General features: G+C 45.2%; 1 protein-coding gene across 2 annotated transcripts in view; it reads left to right on the top strand.

Annotated features, from left to right (window-relative positions):
- Positions 1–19,135, top strand: part of LOC100084419 (glucose-fructose oxidoreductase domain-containing protein 1) — a 95,371-nt gene extending 76,236 nt beyond the window's left edge. Inside the window, exons 1-8 of one of the 2 annotated variants that reach the window (XM_039910443.1) lie at positions 3,670–3,750; positions 4,897–5,016; positions 6,203–6,283; positions 11,194–11,381; positions 14,516–14,653; positions 15,669–15,814; positions 17,370–17,499; positions 18,877–19,135. In XM_039910443.1, coding sequence (XP_039766377.1) covers positions 4,905–5,016; positions 6,203–6,283; positions 11,194–11,381; positions 14,516–14,653; positions 15,669–15,814; positions 17,370–17,499; positions 18,877–18,963 — 882 coding nt within the window. In that variant the 5' untranslated portion in view covers positions 3,670–3,750; positions 4,897–4,904 and the 3' untranslated portion in view covers positions 18,964–19,135. Of the gene's footprint in view, positions 1–3,669; positions 3,751–4,896; positions 5,017–6,202; positions 6,284–11,193; positions 11,382–14,515; positions 14,654–15,668; positions 15,815–17,369; positions 17,500–18,876 lie in introns of those variants that run through there. The other variant, XM_039910442.1, reaches the window with a different exon arrangement.
- The last annotated feature ends 213 nt before the right edge of the window (positions 19,136–19,348 follow it).

The raw sequence follows: 19,348 nt of genomic DNA, 5'->3' as shown, positions 1-19,348 counted from the left end.
CCCTGCCCACTGACTGGCTCCCCTGGCACCCAAACCCCCCTGCAGTGGGTTGAACTATACTCACAGAGCCTTTTAGTCCAATTTATCTCCTTTATAATAATAATAATGTTGGTATTTGTTAAGTGTTTACTATGTGCAGAGCACTGTTCTAAGCGCTGGGGTAGAAACAGGGTAATCAGGTTGTCCTGCGTGAGGCTCACAGTCTTCATCCCCATTTTACAGATGAGGTCACTGAGGCACAGAGAGGTGAAGTGACTTGCCCACAGTCACCCAGCTGACAAGTGGCAGAGCCGGGATTCGAACCCATGATCTCTGACTCCCAAGCCCGGGCTCTTTCCACTGAGCCACGCTGCTTCTTTATCACCTCCTTAGCATCTGTGAATATTTAGTTTTGTAGTTGCACAAATAAGCCCTAACGGTGTGGAATAGAGTCACCGTTCCTTCTTGTGGGTTTCGCCTTTCATACTTTTCTTCAGAAATCTCTTATTCGCGTGACAAGGGAAAGCCACCCAAGAAGCTGAGACGGAGCTCCACTGATCCCTTCTCCCCCAATTCTTTCCTTTCCGCGCAGAAACTTCTGACTGAGGTTTCAGCCACAAGAGGGTGGTAGTATCATAAAGCCAAAAACCCTAAAATATCTCAGGTGTCAGAGACTGGAGGACAAGCAAGAGTGAAAGTGAGGTGGAACAATTCAGCCAGGATAAGAATCGCTTTAAGTCACTCAGGCCATCAGTTCTCTCCCCTCTGGAAGAGGAGTAGTTAGCAACAAGCAGTGTGGCCTAATGGAAAGAGCACAGGGCTGAGAGCAGGAGGACCTGGGTTCTCATCCCTGCCCTGTCACTTGTCTGCGGTTTGAATTTGAGCATGTCACAACTTGTCTGTGTCTCACTTTCCACATGTGTAAAATGGGAACTTAATGCATGTTCTGCCTCCCACTTAGACTGTGAGCCGCCTGTGGGGTCTGATTATTTTGTATCTTCCCTGGTGCTTGGCACATAGTAAAGCACTTAACACATTCGACAATTATTATTGTTATCCTGGCCTGATTTTATCTGACTGCCTTGTATAATAATAATATTAATAATAATGTTGGTACTTGTTAAGTACTCTGTGCAGAGCACTGTTCTATGCCCTGGGGTAGATACAGGGTAATCAGGTTGTCCCACGTGAGGCTCACAGTCTTAATCCCCATTACAGATGAGGTAACTGAGGCACAGAGAAGTGAAGGGACTTGCCCACAGTCACACAGCTGACAAGTGGCAGAGGCAGGATTCGAACCCATGATCTCCGACTCCCAATCCCGGGCTCTTTCCACTGAGCTACGCTATCTTTGCCAGTGCTTGGCCTATAGCAAACATTACCATTATTTCCTGACTCTCATTCCTTTCCCTCTAGGCCTCCAATAGGAAAAACAAAAAAACAAACCCAACTCATTGTAATGCATGACAGTGCCTTTGGATGTCATGAATGCTTCCTTTCACAACTGATGTGCACTGGGGCAATTACTCCCGGAGTGAATTTGTTATGAAGTGTCCTGAAAGAGTTAATTCAGCTTTCTTGTCAAGGGTGCTTAGCCACTGTGAAGAAAGGAGAAGGGATCATAATTCCCATTTTATAGCTGTCCCATTTAATAGAGAGACTTCTCTTCTCAGGGGCAAGAAACGCTTCTTAGGAGAAGTGTGGCCTAGTGAATAGGGCACAGGCCTGAGACTCGGGAGGACCTGCGTTCTAATTCCTACTCAGCCACTTGTCTGCTCTGTGGATTTAACTTCTGTGTGCCTCAGTTTCCTCATCTGCAAAATGAAGATTAAGACTGTGAGCCCCAGGTGGAACAGGGACCGTGTCCAACCTGATTAGCTTTTATCTACTCCAGAGTTTAGTACAGTGCCTGGCACATAATGAGCGCTTAACAAATACCATGGTAATAATAGAATGTAAAGGATTTATTCAGAGTCAAAGAGAAAGTTCAGAATATCCTGACTTTTGCTCTTTTCACTGGAATCATCTTGCACCTGAAACTGGCAAGAAAACACTCTCTGTATGGTCCTATAAATAGGAATAATGCACTTATTTTTTATTGCCAAGTGATTTTTTAAAAAGTAGTCCCTTCTTCTTGGGACCTGGTCGCCCTGGCACTTAAAAGCAGCATGGCCTAGTGGATAGAGCACGGGCCTGGGACTCAGCAGGTCATGGTTTCTAATCCCCTGGCCCACGTCCTACCGCTGTCCTGGAATGCCCTCCCTCCTCACGTCTGCCAAACTAACTCTCTTCCCCTCTTCAAAGCCTTACTGAGAGCTCACCTCCTCCAGGAGGCCTTCACAGACTGAGCCCTTGCTTTCCCTCTGCTCCTCCTCGCCTCCCCATTCCCCCTTCTCCCGCCGTCCGCTCTTCCCCCTTCCCCTCCCCACAGCACTTGTGCAGATTTGTACATATTATTTATTACTCTATTTATTTTATGAATGATGTGTCTATATCTGATTCTATTTATCTTGATGATATTGATGCCAGACTACTAGTTTTGTTTTGTTGTCTGTCTTCCCCCTTTAGACTGGGAGCCTGTCGTTGGGCAGGGATGGTCTCTATCTGTTGCCAAATTGTACATTCCAAGCACTTAATAATAATGTTGGTATTTGTTAAGCGCTTACTATGTGCAGAGCACTGTTCCAAGCACTGGGTAGATACAGGGTAATCAGGTTGTCCCACGTGGGGATCACAGTCTTCATCCCCATTTTACAGATGAGGTCACTGAGGCCCAGAGAAGTTGTGACTTGCCCAAAGTCACACAGCTGACAAGTGGCAGAGGGGGGTTCGAACTCGTGACCTCCGACTCCCAAGCCCGGGCTCTTTCCACTGAGCCACGCTGCTTCATTGCTGCTTCACTGCTTAGTACAGGGCTCTGCCCATAGTAAGCGCTTACCAAATGCCATCATTATTAAGAGTTACCCGTGGCTCAGTGGAAAGAGCGTGGGCTTGGGAGTCAGAGGTCATGGGTTTGAATCCCCAGCTGTGCCACTTGTCAGCTGGTTGACTGTGGGCAAGTCACTTCACTGGGCCTCAGTTCCCTCCTCTGGAAAATGGGGATGAAGACTGGGAGCCTCCCGTGGGACCACCTGATGCCCCTGGATCTCCCCCAGCGCTTAGAACAGTGCTCCGCACAGAGTAGGCGCTTCACAAGTACCAACATTATTATTAAAGTGGGGATGAAGACTGGGAGCCTCCCGTGGGACCACCTGATGCCCCTGGATCTCCCCCAGCGCTTAGAACAGTGCTGTCCACATAGTAAATGCTTAACAAATACCAACATTATTATTAAAGTGGGGATGAAGACTAGGAGGCCTTCCATGGGACCACCTGATGCCCCTGGATCTCCCCCAGCGCTTAGACCAGTGCTCTGCACAGAGTAGGCGCTTAACAAATACCAACATTATTATTAAAGTGGGGATGAAGACTGTGGGACCACCTGATGCCCCTGGATCTCCCCCAGCGCTTTGCACAGAGTAAGGGATAACCCACACCAGCATCATGATTACGACCACGAGGAGGGAGGGCAAGAGGGCCCTGCGGGCGCGCTCCCGCAGGGTGGAGGGGCCGGCGCATGCGCGGTGGCGTCGGCCCGGGCGGAGGCTTCCTTGTGGGTCTGCGCATGCGCGGCGGGGGCGCGCTCTCCCGGGCAGGCCCGCGGCCGGGGGCGCGCAGAGGGTCGGTCCTGCTGGTGCGGAGGGGGAGGCTCCTCGGGGGACGTGGGCCGGGGTAATTGCGGGGTGCAGGCGGGGGGCTTTGCTTCTCCTCCATCCCTTGTAGCCCCTGGAAGGACCTGCTTCCACCCTCCCTCCCTTTTAGGGTCCCCCCCCCCTCCATCCCTGCCTTCCTCCCTGCCTCTCATCATAACAGTAATAATAATAAATGCTATTTCTCAAACCCTTACTAGGTGGCAGGCAATGAAGCTGCCAAAGGGACTCTCTCAAATGCAGCATTTTAGCCCTGACCCCGTTCCGCCTCCCCCCACCCAGGCCTGTGGTTGTTGATGGTCTTGAACGTCTTGATGATGTTGTCTTTTGCTGTCTCCCCCCACCCCCTTTAATAACAGTGATGGTATTTGTTAAGCGCTTACTACGTGCAGAGCGCTGTTCTAAGCGCTGGGGGAGATACAGGGGAATGAGGTGGTCCCCCGTGAGGCTCACCGTCTTCAGCCCCATTTTAAAGATGAGGGAACTGAGGCCCAGGGAAGTGAAGTGACTTGCCCACAGTCACACAGCTGACAAGGGGCAGAGTCGGGATGGCATTTGTCAAGCGCTTACTAGGTGCACTGTTCTAAGCGCTGGGGGGGGGGTACAAGGTGATCAGGTTGTTTTACGTGGGGCTCACAGTCTTCCTCCCCATTTTGCAGATGAGGGAACTGAGGCACCGAGAAGTGAAGTGACTTGCCCAAAGTCACCCAGCTGACAAGTGGCAGTGATGGGATTAGAACCCATGACCTCTGACTCCCAAGCCCGGGCTCTTTCCACCGAGCCACACTGCTTCTCTAGCGTTTAGACCGTGAGCCCGTCATTGAGCAGGGGTGGTCTCTCTCTGTTGCCCAATTGTCCATTCCAAGCGCTTAGTCCAGTGCTCTGCACATGGTAAGCGCTCAATAAATACGACTGAATGAATGCATGTTTTCTCCCATTCATTCAGCCTTTCTTCTTGCCTTGATTCCCGAAAGCACAGTTTGCGAGGCCTTTAAAGGTCCCATTTCTTCCATCAGCGTGTCTGAATTTTGCTCCTGCCTTAGCCGTCCGAGGGGTTCGGCTTCCTTGAGCAAGGAGGGAAGTTAATGGTTTGGATTCATAGCCAGGGCATGGAAAAGTAGGATTGCAGCTTGTACATTTTTCATTTCTGTCCCCGATCTCTTTTCAGCACGCAGCATGGCTGAGGACTCCCAGAGAAACTTTCGCTCCGTCTACTATGAAAAAGTGGGATTTCGAGGGGTCGAGGAGAAGAGATCATTAGAAATCCTCCTTAAAGATGACCGACTTGGTGAGTAGTGGTAGAAATGATGGTCAAAAGTGCTTATTGCATATAGAGTACTAAGGGCTGGGAAAAAATACACAGGTGAGTTGATCCACTTTAGCCTGGACTCTCCAGGTGCTCACAATCTAGAAATGAAGTGAGGATGGGGTTTGGCAACAGACACACTGTAGGAAAGACAAAATATAACTATATAAACAATAGACAAAATATGAATATAATGCAATGTAAACAATAGTACAAAGACAAAATAGAATATAGCAATAATACAAAACAAAGACATTTCAGAGCTCAGTGGTTAAAAGGACCTATATGGTTTTCAAAGGGCATCTTTCATTCCTCCCCCTTCTCCATATGTCAGGATTTTATTAAAGCTGGAAATAATCCTAGCTCTTGTGCTTCATAAAGAACTGGGATATTAAAATTGATAATTAAATGGGGAATCAGCATAGTCTAGTGGGAAGAGCATGGGCCTGACAGAAGGACCAGGGTTCTAATGCCAGCTCTGCCACTTGTCTGCTGTGGGGTCTTGGGCAAGTCACTTCACTGCCTTGTGCCTCAGTTACCTCGTCTGCAAAATGGAGATTAAGAATGGGAGCCCCCATGTGGGACATGAACTGTGTCCAGCCTGATTACTTTGTATTCATTCACTTGTATTTATTGAGCGCTTACTGTGTGCAGAGCACTGTGTATCTACCTCAGTGCTTAGAACAGTGCCTGGCACATAGCGGTTAACAAATACCATTAAAAAAGGGGTGCATCTGAGCAGGGTCTGGTGTCAGCTTGAGCCTGGAGATGATGATGTGTTATTGCTCATGTGTGCTAACTTTTGATGTACCACCTATGTGTAGTTAGGGGATTTGTGTGCCTGTTCAGTATCAGTATCTCTCTGCTTTACCCAGTACCTGGAGCCAGACTGATTTACCCACTGAGGTGTTTCTGCTTCTCCCTCCCTTGGGCATGTCCTCTGGACCTCCTCATTCACCTATTGCACATATTTTGGCAGTTCCCAGTTAGATGGCACCATTCCAATCTAAGTGCTAGAACAACAGTAATAATAGTATTTATTAAGCACCTCCTGCCTGTGTTTTGATCAAGGAAAACAAAACCTTGAACTAAAAAGGCAGCATTCCTGCCTCAAGTTACACCTGTGCTTCTGTGATTATGCAGTTAATTCAAACCTTTCTTTCCTCAGACATCGAGAAGCTTTGCACGTTCAGTCAGCGGTTTCCCCTTCCGTCAATGTACCGGGCCCTGGTGTGGAAAGTGCTTTTAGGTAAGAGATTTTAAAACTACTTGGGAACTCTGGGTAGTGGGAACACTTGGCATTCGGTGAGAGAGAAGAGGATGTAGGGTTGGCTCAGAAAGAGAATTATAGACTCTTGTGATCCATTCCCTCAATATGGAGACTCAATGTTAGCTCGGTTCCCCCGGCTGAAAATATTAAAGGCCGAAGTTTCCCATTTAGTCAGCTTAACTAGACTGCGCACTCCTTGAGGGTAGGAATTGTGTATACTAACATACTGCACTCTCCCAAGTGCTTAGTATATTGCTCTATACAGAGTAAGCACTCAGTAAATAGGGTAGGGAGCAATACATTGCTGCTGCAACAAAATCAGATTTTAAAAGTTTTTGATTCTGGTCCTAATGCTGTTGACTTCAGAAGCCACCAGTGGGAGAGCTAAGGGCAGGGTCGGCCTCTTATTGTTGGAGATCTGGGTCTGGATGTTCTTGGAAACAGAGGGGGCTTTGGGACCGGAGAGAGCTGTGGGGAATGAGGCATTTAAAGCCATTAGATTCACCACGACGTGAGCTACAATAATGTGTGTTTCGATTTTATGATTGCCTTGGCACACCAGTGACTCAAAGGCTTCATTTCATGCGGCTCTTTTGCACTACACGATTGTCAACCCCTGGCCTGAAGTGAATTGTTGCCGTTGACTGTTGTGGAGTCACAAGTGGCCAATGGAAGGAACTCTGTCAGTTCAACCTTTATGAGACTTTTGAAACACACATATGGTTCCTGATTAGGATTTTTTCTGTGTAAGCTAAAGTTGGTGAGGCCCCGTGAGTGGTAATGGTATCTCTTGGGTCTGTGGAGTGCCATACACTGTACTAAGCACTTGGGAGAGTGTAGCAGAAGGGAGACACAAGTTCCTTGCCCACAGGGAGCTTACAGTCTAAGGAAGGGACACAGACCAGATTATTTCCCCCTACTAGTAGTAGGAAAAAAAATCAGACAAGTGGCAGAGTAAAAATGCAAGGTGAAATGTCAATAAATGATTGAATGTGCAGTTTAAAGCTGCAAATATACATAAATGCAGAAGATGAAAATAAATACAGAAAAAGCCAAGGATGGCTGTTTAGTTGAAGCGACTTGACGTAGTGGACTTTCTTGGGAAAGGCTTCCTGGAGGAGGTGGCATTTATGAGGGCTTGAGTGGTACTTACTGAGCATCCCTTAGTTACAACAGCAATACACTGTTCTGAGCGCCTGGGGAAGGATAATTGTGGATTTAGGAGGACGAACACTACCTAGTTTAACTGCTTCCTCAGAATTGGGGGTGCCTAATGGTAGATGACACTTGAGTGAATGACAGCAAAGGAAATGCCGTGCGTGACGATGTTGGGAATTTGAGGGCAGAGTAGTAATTCCAGTCAGAGCAGGGCATCCTTGTCACCAACCTGGACCCGGTGGCGGCTGGAGCCTCTGAGGTCCAGAACCCAGTGCAAGAAAGACCGGATAGACTGTGGTCCACGTTGCCGTCGTCAACCATTACATCTCGAAAGCTTAGAAGGTGGACTGAGCAGTTTGAGATTTTCCTAGGTGGGTCAGGCAGGGCGGAACTGAGAGTGATAAGGGGAACCCACCTTTTATAAAATGACAAGGTGACTGTGGCTTTCCACCTTCGGCGTTCTGGGGGCTGGAGTTTAGCCAGGGGGAGGAACGACAAATGTTAGGATTTTTCTGGAATCCATATCTTAAATCTGAATGACTCCATATTGCCTAGGAAATGGGTGCCCTGTGTTGTCGCGTGAAGCGTACCTACCTTTATGGCAGTGATGGCTGAATCTCTTTTGAGGAAAACTTTACATCTCTTGTAAATAATTCTGTTCAGCAAGAGGAGAGCAATTCTGTGAGGCAGTTGCTTCTGGAGATCTGATTTGCTGGAAGCTGGACCTCGAGGCCCCTCCAGTTTTTTCATCCCATCCATCCCCATTATGGCCTTTGTCAAATGTGATTCACTAATGCTTCGACCTGCCCAAGCACTAAAAAGATATAAAGGGAGCTACTTCCCAGACAGTCTGTGACCTTCTCTTGGTCTGCAGTGAACCGAGTTTCTGATCATTCACAGCCAAGGTTATAAAAACCCTTCAGGACATCTCTGATAATTCGGTTTCAATTAACAGAGAGGCATTTCCTTCTCAGATTTTAGACAGAAGCCTTTGTGCTGAATGTGAGTTGACTCAGTTTTTGGTTAGGGACTGAGCAAATTTCTGGGTTGATGGGGTAAAAGATAACTTAAGAAAATGCTTTTTTGTATCATGATGAAAGATGTTTCAATAGGTCCCTTTACTTTAAGGAAGTGTTGGTGATAGCCACTCTCCTAAGATGAGTAAAAATTGGTTGGTGCTCATGAGTTAAGAATTGAATTTCATTTGTTTATGATCTCTTTCCCTCTTAGGGAGAGGCTGGTCTGGTAAACGTTTGGTTCTTGTTTGCAAAGATAGACTCACTTCTGAGGAGCAGTGTGGCCTAATGGAAAAAGCACGGATGGGCGTGCAAATCAGAGGACCTGAGTTCTAAATCCTGCCTGTTCATAACTGTCAATTACTCTTCTCCCCTTCGAAGCCTTTTTGAAGGCAAGACTCCTCCAAAAGGCTTTCCCTGACTCAGCTCTAATTTCCTTTTCTCCCCTCTGCTTTGCCCTGATTTACTCCCTTTATTCACCCCCACCCCTCTCAGCCCCTCAGCACATATGTACAGACTAGTAATTTATTTATATTAATGTCTGTCTTCCCCTTTAGATTGTAAGCTTGTTTTGGGCAGAGAATCTGTCTGTTATATTGCAGTCTGCCAAGCACTTAGTACAGTGCTCTGCGCACCGTAAGTGCTCAGTAAATACGACTGATTGATCTCCATTTGCTTGCTGTGTGACCTTGGGCAAGGCACTTAACTTCTCTGTGCCTCAGTTTTCTCATCTGTAAAATGGGGATTCAATGATGTTCTCCCTCCTACTTAGAATATGAGCCCCCTGTGGGACAGGGACTGTTTTTGACCTGGTTGTCTTAGATCTAGTGCTTAGAAGAGTACTTGACACAGTAAACACTTAACAAGGTCAATAATAATAATAATAATCTCACTGGGAGAGATCGAAAGTATCCAATCCTCCCGGAAGGGTGAGGCAGAGACAGTGAACAGTATCTTTTCACTGCAGATCTCGATTCACAATAACGCCAAATCACCTCCTTGATGCTGTTTAGACACTCAAAGAGCAACTTTTGCATCCTTATTCTAGTCCTTCTCCTTCTCCAACAAGTAATAATTGATAAATTGTTATCGATGGGAATTGCTTTCGGTTTGAGAAATCCAGCAACATTGTCTGACTCCATGGTCTTGTAATGGAAGGGCTCTTACTAAACTGGAGTGTAAACACTGCAGCCCTGACTTTAACTGCTCTGATTTAAAGTGGGAGAGGTGTTTCAAAGCAGGTGGAGATCAGTCGGTCAGTGGCAGCTATTTAACAATCAGTGGTATTTATTGAATGCTTACTGTGTGCAGAGCACTGTACTAAACGCATGGGAGAGTACAATATACCAAGAGATGATGGACACGCTCCCTGCCCCCAACAAGTTTATAGTCTAGAGGGGAAATCCATAGTGGGCAGAGTGCACTGCTTTCTGTGAAAATGACATTTTTTTGGTTGATGGTATTTTAAGGTAACATCCCTTTTGGTTTGCCCAGTGGGCCATGAATTCCCTTAGCACCAGAGTCGATGATTTTCAATGATGAGTAATTCAAAGGAATCTCTGGCCAAGCTGTGGTATGGGGAATTTACTAAGTGATTACTAGCTGCCAAGCACTGTGCCCAGCTCTGGGGAAATGCAAACTGATTAGGTCTGACCTGGGGTTAGTTGTCCAAGAGCTGAGCTCTGAAGCAAGAGGAAGACACGCAAGGATTTTCTAAGCATTTCATATAATGATAGGAATCTGTGTCATTAAAATGATTCTCTTTTGTTATCCTGGAAGGAACCATTTTTCGGAGTCTCAGTGTGCTGTGGAGGTCACCACTAACCATTCATTCAGTCTTATTTATTGAGGACTTAACTGTGTGCAAAGCACTGTATTAAGCATGGGGCGAGAGACTTAGCAAATAGACTGCAACTCTGAACACCAGCATGTGCTTAGATCAGGCGCACTTGGATTTGATCCCTTTATTCACCCCTTTTTCAGCCCCACGGCACTTATATAACTGTAATTTATTTTATATTAATGTCTGTCTCCCCCTCAAGACCATAAGCTCATTCTGGGCAGGGAACATGTTTACCAACTCTTATATTGTACTCTTCCAAGTGCTCAATACAGTGGTCTGCACACAGTAAGCGCTCAGTAACTAAGAGTGATTGGTTGTGACCCGACTCAAAGAAGGTCTGGCAGCCTCCATTTATCTTGGAGGCTTCGAGTTGTGCTTCGAGTTGTTAAATGCCATGAGAACAGTAACTCTCTTGATCATTGGCGGGGAGAGTAGGAGCCGTATTGGTTATTATTACTGTGTGCTTTTATGGAAGGGACAGCTGCATGGTACGTTTAGGGAAAGAGAAGAGATAAATGGTGTCTTTCTTTTTTGCATTAAATGACTTCTCCCCTTCATGTAGCAGGACTAATGACCCAGAGGCCAAAAATCAATTGGCTTTTGATTGAGACCCTCCTGAAAGAGAGTCTACAGTCGTGTCTGTGGGCACATTTTCCTGCCGAATGGTGTGTTACTATCCCTCCTGGGTACCTTTCAGATTTTTTGGTTATGGGTGTGATGCTCTTCATTTGAATTGGACTCAGCTAGGCCTTAAGGAGATGGCTCAGCATTCCACTAAGCACTTAGTACAGTGGTCTGTACACACTAAATGCTCAATAAATGCCACCGAATGATTTGATTTGACCTATTTTTCCCCGTGTTCTCCATTAAAGGAATCCTACCACCCCACCACGAATCTCACGGCCAGGTGATGGCCTACCGGAGAGAGCAGTACATGGATGTCCTCCACGCCTTGGAAGTCATTCGCTTTGTCAACGACTCCACCTCACAGGGCGATGTTTATCTACGCATGTATCAACTGGAGTCGGGAAAGTTGCCTCGGAATCCAAATTTTCCTCTGGTCAGTCACTCTCTCTCCCTGTTGGAGTTTGGCAGAGCTCTTAGCTAACCCTTCACTTCAGTAAAGTGCCCCATCGTAGAGCCTCCTCCAAAATGGAGTTCCCGAGTGGCCCGTCCATTAGTATCGCGATAGAAAGGCAGACTGATGAAATAATAATGTTGGTATTTGTTAAGCGCTTACTATGTGCCGAGCACTGTTCTAAGCGCTGGGGTAGACATAGGGGAATCAGGTTGTCCCACGTGGGGCTCACAGTCTTAATCCCCATTTTACAGATGAGGGAACTGAGGCACAGAGAAGTTAAGTGACTTGCCCACAGTCACACAGCCGACAAGTGGCAGAGCTGGGATTCGAACTCATGAGCCCTGACTCCAAAGCCCATGCTCTTTCCACTGAGCCACGCTGCTTCTCTAAAGGTTTCTTAGTTCTGCCACAAAGCGTTGTTTCCTTTCATGTTTTGGGTAGCATGCTGTTACACTCTACTGGGATATTTTGCTGGGACACACAACTCTAGGAGAACTGGATAGTTTTAGCTTTTATCCTTCTGCAGCCCTTCTCCTCGTGATTCGATTTGGAGGCTTTACCGACTGTTTTCTGGCCAGGTTGTCTCTTTGAAACCTATGTGCTTTGGTAGAGCAGTTTTGGATTGAGTAAATCCAGTTGAGGGAGCAATTCTGAGTCACTAAAAGCAGTGAGTGATTTGGGTGCAAATTACATGGTGCCCCATAATTATCACTTATTTTAATAGCGGAATGCAGTTTCCTAACCTGGTGTTCTGGATGAGCTGTACTTGTTCTTTTTTGTGTACTTAATGCTGTAGTTTAATAGCGAATGTTAAGGTTGAGGACCACAGTTTAGCTGCCCAAGACGTATTATTTTCATCAAGGGAGAATGAGGCGCTCTAGAAATAATTGGAATGTTTAACAGTCTGGGTTAAATTGCCCCTCTGCAAGTTAAATTGAGGTTGATTAGGCTTCCTAGATTCAGAAATTACAAATATGCTTATTTGCACCAGCTTCCCTAGTATTTCTACTTCCTGTTATGCACATTTAAGATTTTTAGTTTCTGCTCTGTCCTTAACCAAACTGTCTTCATAATTGACTTATTCAAATACTTCTAATCCAGAAACCTCTAACTGAAGGGTGGGGGAGGTGGGGGTTATATATAGAGAGAGTTATTAAGGGCTTTTGTGAAAAACAGATTTACTAGGAAGCTAGGAATAGTTTTGTCTGAAGATGGCTTTCAGTAGGCTCCTTATATCTATTTCAGAAATAAAAATCTGAAGCATTCTGCTCAATAAAATATAAGAAAGTTTTCATGTACAGTTCTAGTTCAGGCAGAGTTTTTGTTGAAATTTGCCTGAGGATTTATCTCCAAAGTCTGAGTATTGACACTTTATAAGATTTTTGAAATATTTTTTATTACCTTAAAAGTATTCTCCTACAGTCTGAATATAGCTGTCTCACGATGCTCTGTAAAGGTAGAAGAAAAGGCCTGAAGATTATGTTGAGCGCGTGAAATAAGGCTATTACATTACTAATGCCATTTGTCATTACTATAGCATTGGGTATTTGCGTGTAATTGCATTTGCATGGCATTTCCAATTGTTTTCCAATAGATTGTGCCCGTTACTATGACTAACATTTATTAAGCCTCGAAAGTGTGGAAAGCTCTGTAATTCAATTAACGCACAGTTATTGGCCCACCAGCGTTCACAGTCTAAGTGGAAGAGAAAAGATAATGTAACAGAATATCATTCACTCAACCACAAAAATAGCAAAAGTGAGTTTCATTAAACAGTATTTGGAGGGCATCGTTCACTGCTTCAGGCAAACAATCCTCTGCTGAGAGAGCCAACGTGGTGGCCTAGTGAGCTCTGCTGCTGCTGCTGCTGCTGCTGTGGGTGGAGTGAGGGATTTGTCATTTGTGACCCTAGAACGATTCCCCCATCCAACACCGCTCCTTGCATTCATTCATTCAGTCGTATTTACTGAGCGCTCACTGTGTGCAGAGCACTGTACTAAGCATTTGGGAGAGTACAATACAACAATTAGGCACATTCCCTCCCACAACAAGGTTATGGTCTAGAGGCGGTGGGGGAGACGGACATTAAATAAATTACAGATATGATAAACTGCAGATATCTGGCAGAGTGAGAACTTGGCTCGTGTGGTTGCCCTGTAGGCCTCCTAACACACGTCAGAGACACAGTTCCCATTGCACGACTGGGGAAACTCAGAAACAGTCAGTAATTCTCTATTATCAGAGATACTTAGCCTTCATGATTCAGTGGAAGTTGAGTGCTTACTTTAAGCAGAGCACTGTTAAGTGCCTGGGAGAGTACGAGACAGCTGGTAGAGGCAGTCCCTGGCTTCGAGAAGCTTACGGGCTAGTAGAGGAGATAATAAAATAAATTTCAGGAAGGGGAAGCAATTGAGTAAAAGGATGTGAACAAGGGCTGAGGGGGGTGGAGTGAGTACCTAAGAACTTAGGGAGTGAGACTAAATGCATAGGTGAGACAGTAGGATCAGAGGATGAGAGCCTAGTCATTTTATTAGGAATCAGGAATTAGGAATCTACCCTCATAATGGGTAGAGTGTTGGTCTGTCAGATATGTAGTGGGAAGGAGTTCCAGGCAGAAGAGAGGGTGTACTGCCTGTGTCCAAAAAGTTTTCATGCCTCTCCCTTCACCGCCCTTTTTCCTCCCACCAGATTCTAGGGCTTTTACATTCCTTTCAAGAAATCTTTTCAGTGTTTTCTTCATCACCTAGGCCCTTGGATCTGTTTCCTTTAAATACTTGATATGCACCCCATCCTCAGCCCCCTGCACTGGAGGACGTCCATAATTTTAATGTCTATCTCCCACTCCAGACTGTTATCTCCTATTGGGCAGAGAACGTGTCCACCGACTCTGTTGCGCCGTCTTTTCCCAAGCACTCAGTATAGTGCTCTGCCCAAAGTAAGCACTCAGTAAATACCATTGATTAATTGATAACCTGTACATTTTTGAGAATGCAATGTCAATCTGTTCCAACAGCGTTAAGGAAAAATTTAGGAATAAGGGTTTACTTTTTAATAGGAGAGGGGGCTGTATTTTTGGTTTTTTTTTTAACCAAAGCTTAACCTTTGTGTTTCAGGAGCAGGAAGATGAAGTATTTCTTGCTATCGCTAAAGCCATGGAAGAGATGGTGGAAGATAATGTTGACTGCTATTGGCTTATCAGATGTTTTGTGAATCAGTTGAACAACAAATACCGGGACACCTTGCCCCATCTGGTGAGAAATGCTTTAGGGCAGAGAGGAGACACGATTGAATAAAATATCACATAATTGAATAAATACAGTTTTCTTCTCCAGTAGGGAGAGAGAGTCAACAAAAGGTACATTACTGAAAAAAGGGAAAATTCTAAAAACCAGAGTTTCCTAGGCCCATCTCTGAGTCTGTGTTTGGCAATAATGAGGTGGCCGAACGTTAACGTTTCTGTTACCAGAACCGGTTCTCCTTCAATTTGGATGGGGACTCTATGGTCTCGATTTTGGTTTTCATTCTTCTTTTTCAGTGGCATTTGTTAAGCACTTACTACGTGCCAGGCACTGTACTAATTGTGGGAGTCGAGTCACTAATCAGCTTGGACACGGTTCATATCCCACATGGGGCTCCCAGTCGTAATCTCTATTGTACAGATGAGGTAACTAGGCACAGAGAAGTTAGATGACTTGCCCAGGGTCACGCAGCAGACAGGCGGTGTGTAGCCGGAATTAGAACCCAGGTCCTAACTAGGATGCGAGTTGGCCTTTTCTATATGACAGAGGAAGATCTGCTGGCCCTGGGCTTCCTGGGCAAGGGATTGGGAGGGAAAGATTGCCCTGAATTTGCAGCCCTCAGGCCTATCAGGGCCCCTACTCTGGCCTGCCCTGGCAAGCCTCTCTGTTTACACTGTTCCAGAGAACACTGGGGCCTCAGAAGTCTATCTCGAGTGGAGGTTCTAGAAGGCTTCCTCTCCCTCAGATCTTCCTGGTTTTTAGTAACATTCAAAGAGGGTAAAAACCTTGACTGGTAGAGCCTCACAAAACTCTGGTCTCTTGTGTCCAGAGGAAAAGGCTGATGGCGCTCTGGCTCATTCTGAGAAGTCTTAGCTTTCATCTTTGCCATATTCAAAGTGCTGCAAGTTCTTGATCTCTTTGGCTGTGGAATCTCTGATTGGGAGACTGTGTGACCAAACTGAAGATGTAATTGTTTTCGGGTTTCACGGTATATTTCCCAGACTATTTCTTTTCCTGTCTTCTTTAGCCAAAGGCTTTCGAACAATACTTGAATCTTGAAGATAGCAGACTCCTGAGTCATCTGAAGTCGTGTTCTGTGGTCACCAAACTGCCATATGATCTTTGGTTCCAGAAGTGCTTTGCGGGATGCTTACCCGAGACCAGTTTACAGAGGCAAGTATTTTCTTCCCTTTTAAAGATTTCATGTTGCCACAGAGCGGGAGAATCCATGTTTTCTTGTTACCTCACTGATGAATATATTTGTTTTGAGAGAAAAATCAAAATTAATGAACTGTTATGAGTTAATAAGCAATTTGCATTTGCAAAGCATCATACTAAACTTTGGGAAGAGTATGTAATTATTAGGACATGGCCCTTGTATTTACTGAATACTTACTGTGTGCAGAGCACTTTACTAAGCGCTCGGGTGAGTACAATACATCAAGAAGCCCTGGGCAAAACCTCCAGCATTACAATCAGCTCCTTGACCAGTCAATCATTGGTATTTATTAAGTGCTTACTAGCTGCAGAGCACTGTACTAAGCACTTGGGAGAGTACAGTACAACAGAATTAGACAGAATTAGCCGTCATGTTCCCCGCCCTTAACGAGCTTACAACCTAGAGGGGGAGACAAACAGCATGAATAAATAGGTAATTTATAATATATTGAATATACAGCTCCTCCACCGTACAACTCCTCAGTGCTGAAGTCTCAAGACCGAGGCTCATCCTTTCTTAAGAGGAGCCTCTGTTGCAACCTTATCTGGAGGGCACATATAAATATTGTTGATTGATTTAATAAAGGTTTCATGAAAGAGGAAAAAAGGACAGGAGGCCAGAAGATTTTCTCAATTTTGTCAAATCAAACTAAATTGGATGGGAGGAACTGAGAGCATATCTAAGAAATTAAAATAATCAGTGAGACGTTCTTCCTCTGGCACATTCCCAATACATTCTTCCAGGGATGTCTGACTTGTAGACCCCCAGAGCAGATAGTTTCATTTACAGAAAGGAAGGTGACCCCAGTCTCTGCTTGATCAAAACAAAGGCATGTCAATATTAGCACCTGACTTTTTTCAACCTGTTAAGGAGAGGTTTAAAAAAAAAAAATCCATCCGCAACCATGTATTGCTAAAAAAAATGGAGGGAAATTGATACTACTGTTAAAGCATGTTATCTGGGGATTTTAATTCTGTGGTTTGTTTATAACCTAAATGACTGCTGCGTGGCTATCCATCCATTCTACAGTGGTTGGCCATAAAGATTGCCTTTGCCCATCGAATGCATTTGCGAATTTCAGTCTTCCTTAGTTTTAAAATCTAATTATCGGTGTTGTTTAAGCACTCTGTGCCAAGCACTTAGGTGCATCAGTCTGTGGTATTTATTGAGCACTTACTGTGTGCAGAGCACTGTACTAAGCACTTGGGAGTGTACAATATAGCAGAATTGGTAGACATGTTCCCTACCCATAGTTTACAGTCCAGAAATGCAATACAATCAGATCAGACACATCCCCTTGTGCTACATGGAGCTCTCAGTTTGAGGAAGGGAGAACAGATACTTAATCCCCATTTTTACAGATGAGGAAGCCAAGGCACAGGGAAGTTAAGTGACTTACCCAGCCCACCCAGCGAGCAACAGCCAGGAAACAATTTTTTGGGTTGTTTTAGGGTTTTCCAGAACCATAACTTCAGCCAATGTTATTGTCTCGCATTTTTTGTTTTGTAGAATCTGGGACAAAGTTGTAAGCGGTTCCTGTAAAATCCTTGTTTTTGTTGCTGTGGAAATTTTATTAACCTTTAAAATAAAGGTAATGGCTTTGAACAATGCAGAGAAGATCACAGAGTTTCTGGAAAATGTAAGCACATTTTAATTTGCGTTACTGTTGACGATGAAACGGAATAGAACCGAAAGCGACGTTATTCCAGAGCATTATTTACTTCGTGGGCTGTATTGGAAGCTGCACTGATTCACTTGGGCATCTAGATTTCCGTTCAGTGAACTGAAAACATGATATATCAAACCAGGAAAATCCCTGTTTTACAAATGGACAGGTCTCTCTCCCTGGTTTTGTGGTTCTGTCTATTTAGATCTCTGTCTCTCTGCTTGTTTATCTCTGAGTCAACATAAGCATATTCCTAAGAGTGTGTCTGTAGTTTTGTATATATTCGTGTGTGTGTGTGAGATCATCTCCATCATTGGGTTTGTCCCTGGGTGGGTTTGGGGTTTTATATTCATTTAGGGGGGTTGGGGGTGGAAGAGAGAGAGAGAGTGTGTGCGTATGTGTGTATCCTCAGATGCGTATGTCCTTTTAAGTATTTCTGGGTGGCTGTTTAGCTGTACATTATCAGCAGTATTTATTGAGCACCTCTGTTTGCAAAGCCCTGTGCTAGGTACACAGGGAACAGAACAGAAACTTTAAACATGAGATCCTTGCCAGAAAGGAACTTAGTCTAACTGGGGAAAGACTGGGCACAAACTGATAAATAGATCATAGTTAAAAGTGAGGGAATAGATTCAATGAAAAACAGATTTGAGTATATAAATAAAAATCAAATAAGCAGATAAATCCATTTCTGCCCTGGTGGCTGATGGGATGGCTTGCCAGGGAAATGTGGGGATTAATCTGGAAATACTTAGGCTGTGTATATGTGAGTCGGTGTGTGTGTGTATGTAAATGTCAGCGTCAGCTTTAGCAGATATCTCGTGAGGGATTTGTCCTTATCTCATTCCTTTATCCCATTTTCCTAGGAATGTCTTCCAGGAGTTGATGCCTAGTGGTCTCAAATTGGAGTGACACAGGCCCTGCCTCTCCCACGGAACAGTGGGTTGGGGAGCCTGGATTATAGCTGGGGTTCAGGGTTCTCAGGTTGAAGTTCGCAACCTCAGTGACGAATGATGTCTGTGTCAGTGGGAGGTGGGCTTCTGTCTGCAGTTGTTTGCAGTGATGAGTGGATTTGGATCCCCCCCCAACCTCCCCTATTTTTTCCCTTTGGTCTGAGTTGCATTTTGGCCCAGCTAATTGACCAGGAGTTCTGCCTCAGTCCAGCTCTCCCCACTACCCATGCTCCCCTCCCTCCAACCCTCGTGTCTTCACCCCCTCCCGAGCCTCCACTTTAGAGTCTTTTTAATTTGTAGAGTTCTGACTGGGACTAAATTGAAAGTTAACCTGGGTTTAAACTGCAGCCGTAAAGGTCGGAGTCGGGTGAGGCAATCTCATCTCGCTCTCTTCCAGATCCCTCAGGACAGTTCTGATGCGATCGTGAGCAAAGCCATCGATCTGTGGCACAAGCACTGTGGGACCCCGGTTCATTCCGCATGAGGCCTCTCTCCAGGCCGTAGAGGTCGGGCAGGCTTCGATCCCGGACTCTCCGCGAAAGGCCTTTCTTTTCTCCTTCACTGTACGTGTGCTGTGGAACTGTTCAGAGACGGTGTTTTTGGTGTGGTGCTGAAAATGTAAATATTATCAATAAAAAAAACACACATTAAAGCCACACAGTGTGCTGTGGTAAGTGGGATAAGTGTTTTAACATTAGAGTTGGATGTTGTTGTTTCAGTGATGCTTAGGGTATGTCTCAACTTCTTAAACAGTTGAGCAGTGCCAGAACAAAATGTTATCATTCTCTAATTGGCCCCAAACTAGTTACTCTGTAAGACTCTTTAAGGCAAGGAGAGGAACTTTCTTTGGGTAAATTTTCAGTGAAACT

The sequence above is a fragment of the Ornithorhynchus anatinus genome, chromosome X2 (assembly GCF_004115215.2).
Source record: "Ornithorhynchus anatinus isolate Pmale09 chromosome X2, mOrnAna1.pri.v4, whole genome shotgun sequence".
NCBI classification, from domain to species: Eukaryota; Metazoa; Chordata; class Mammalia; order Monotremata; family Ornithorhynchidae; genus Ornithorhynchus; species Ornithorhynchus anatinus.
This window is presented reverse-complemented; position numbering and strand designations above follow the sequence as displayed.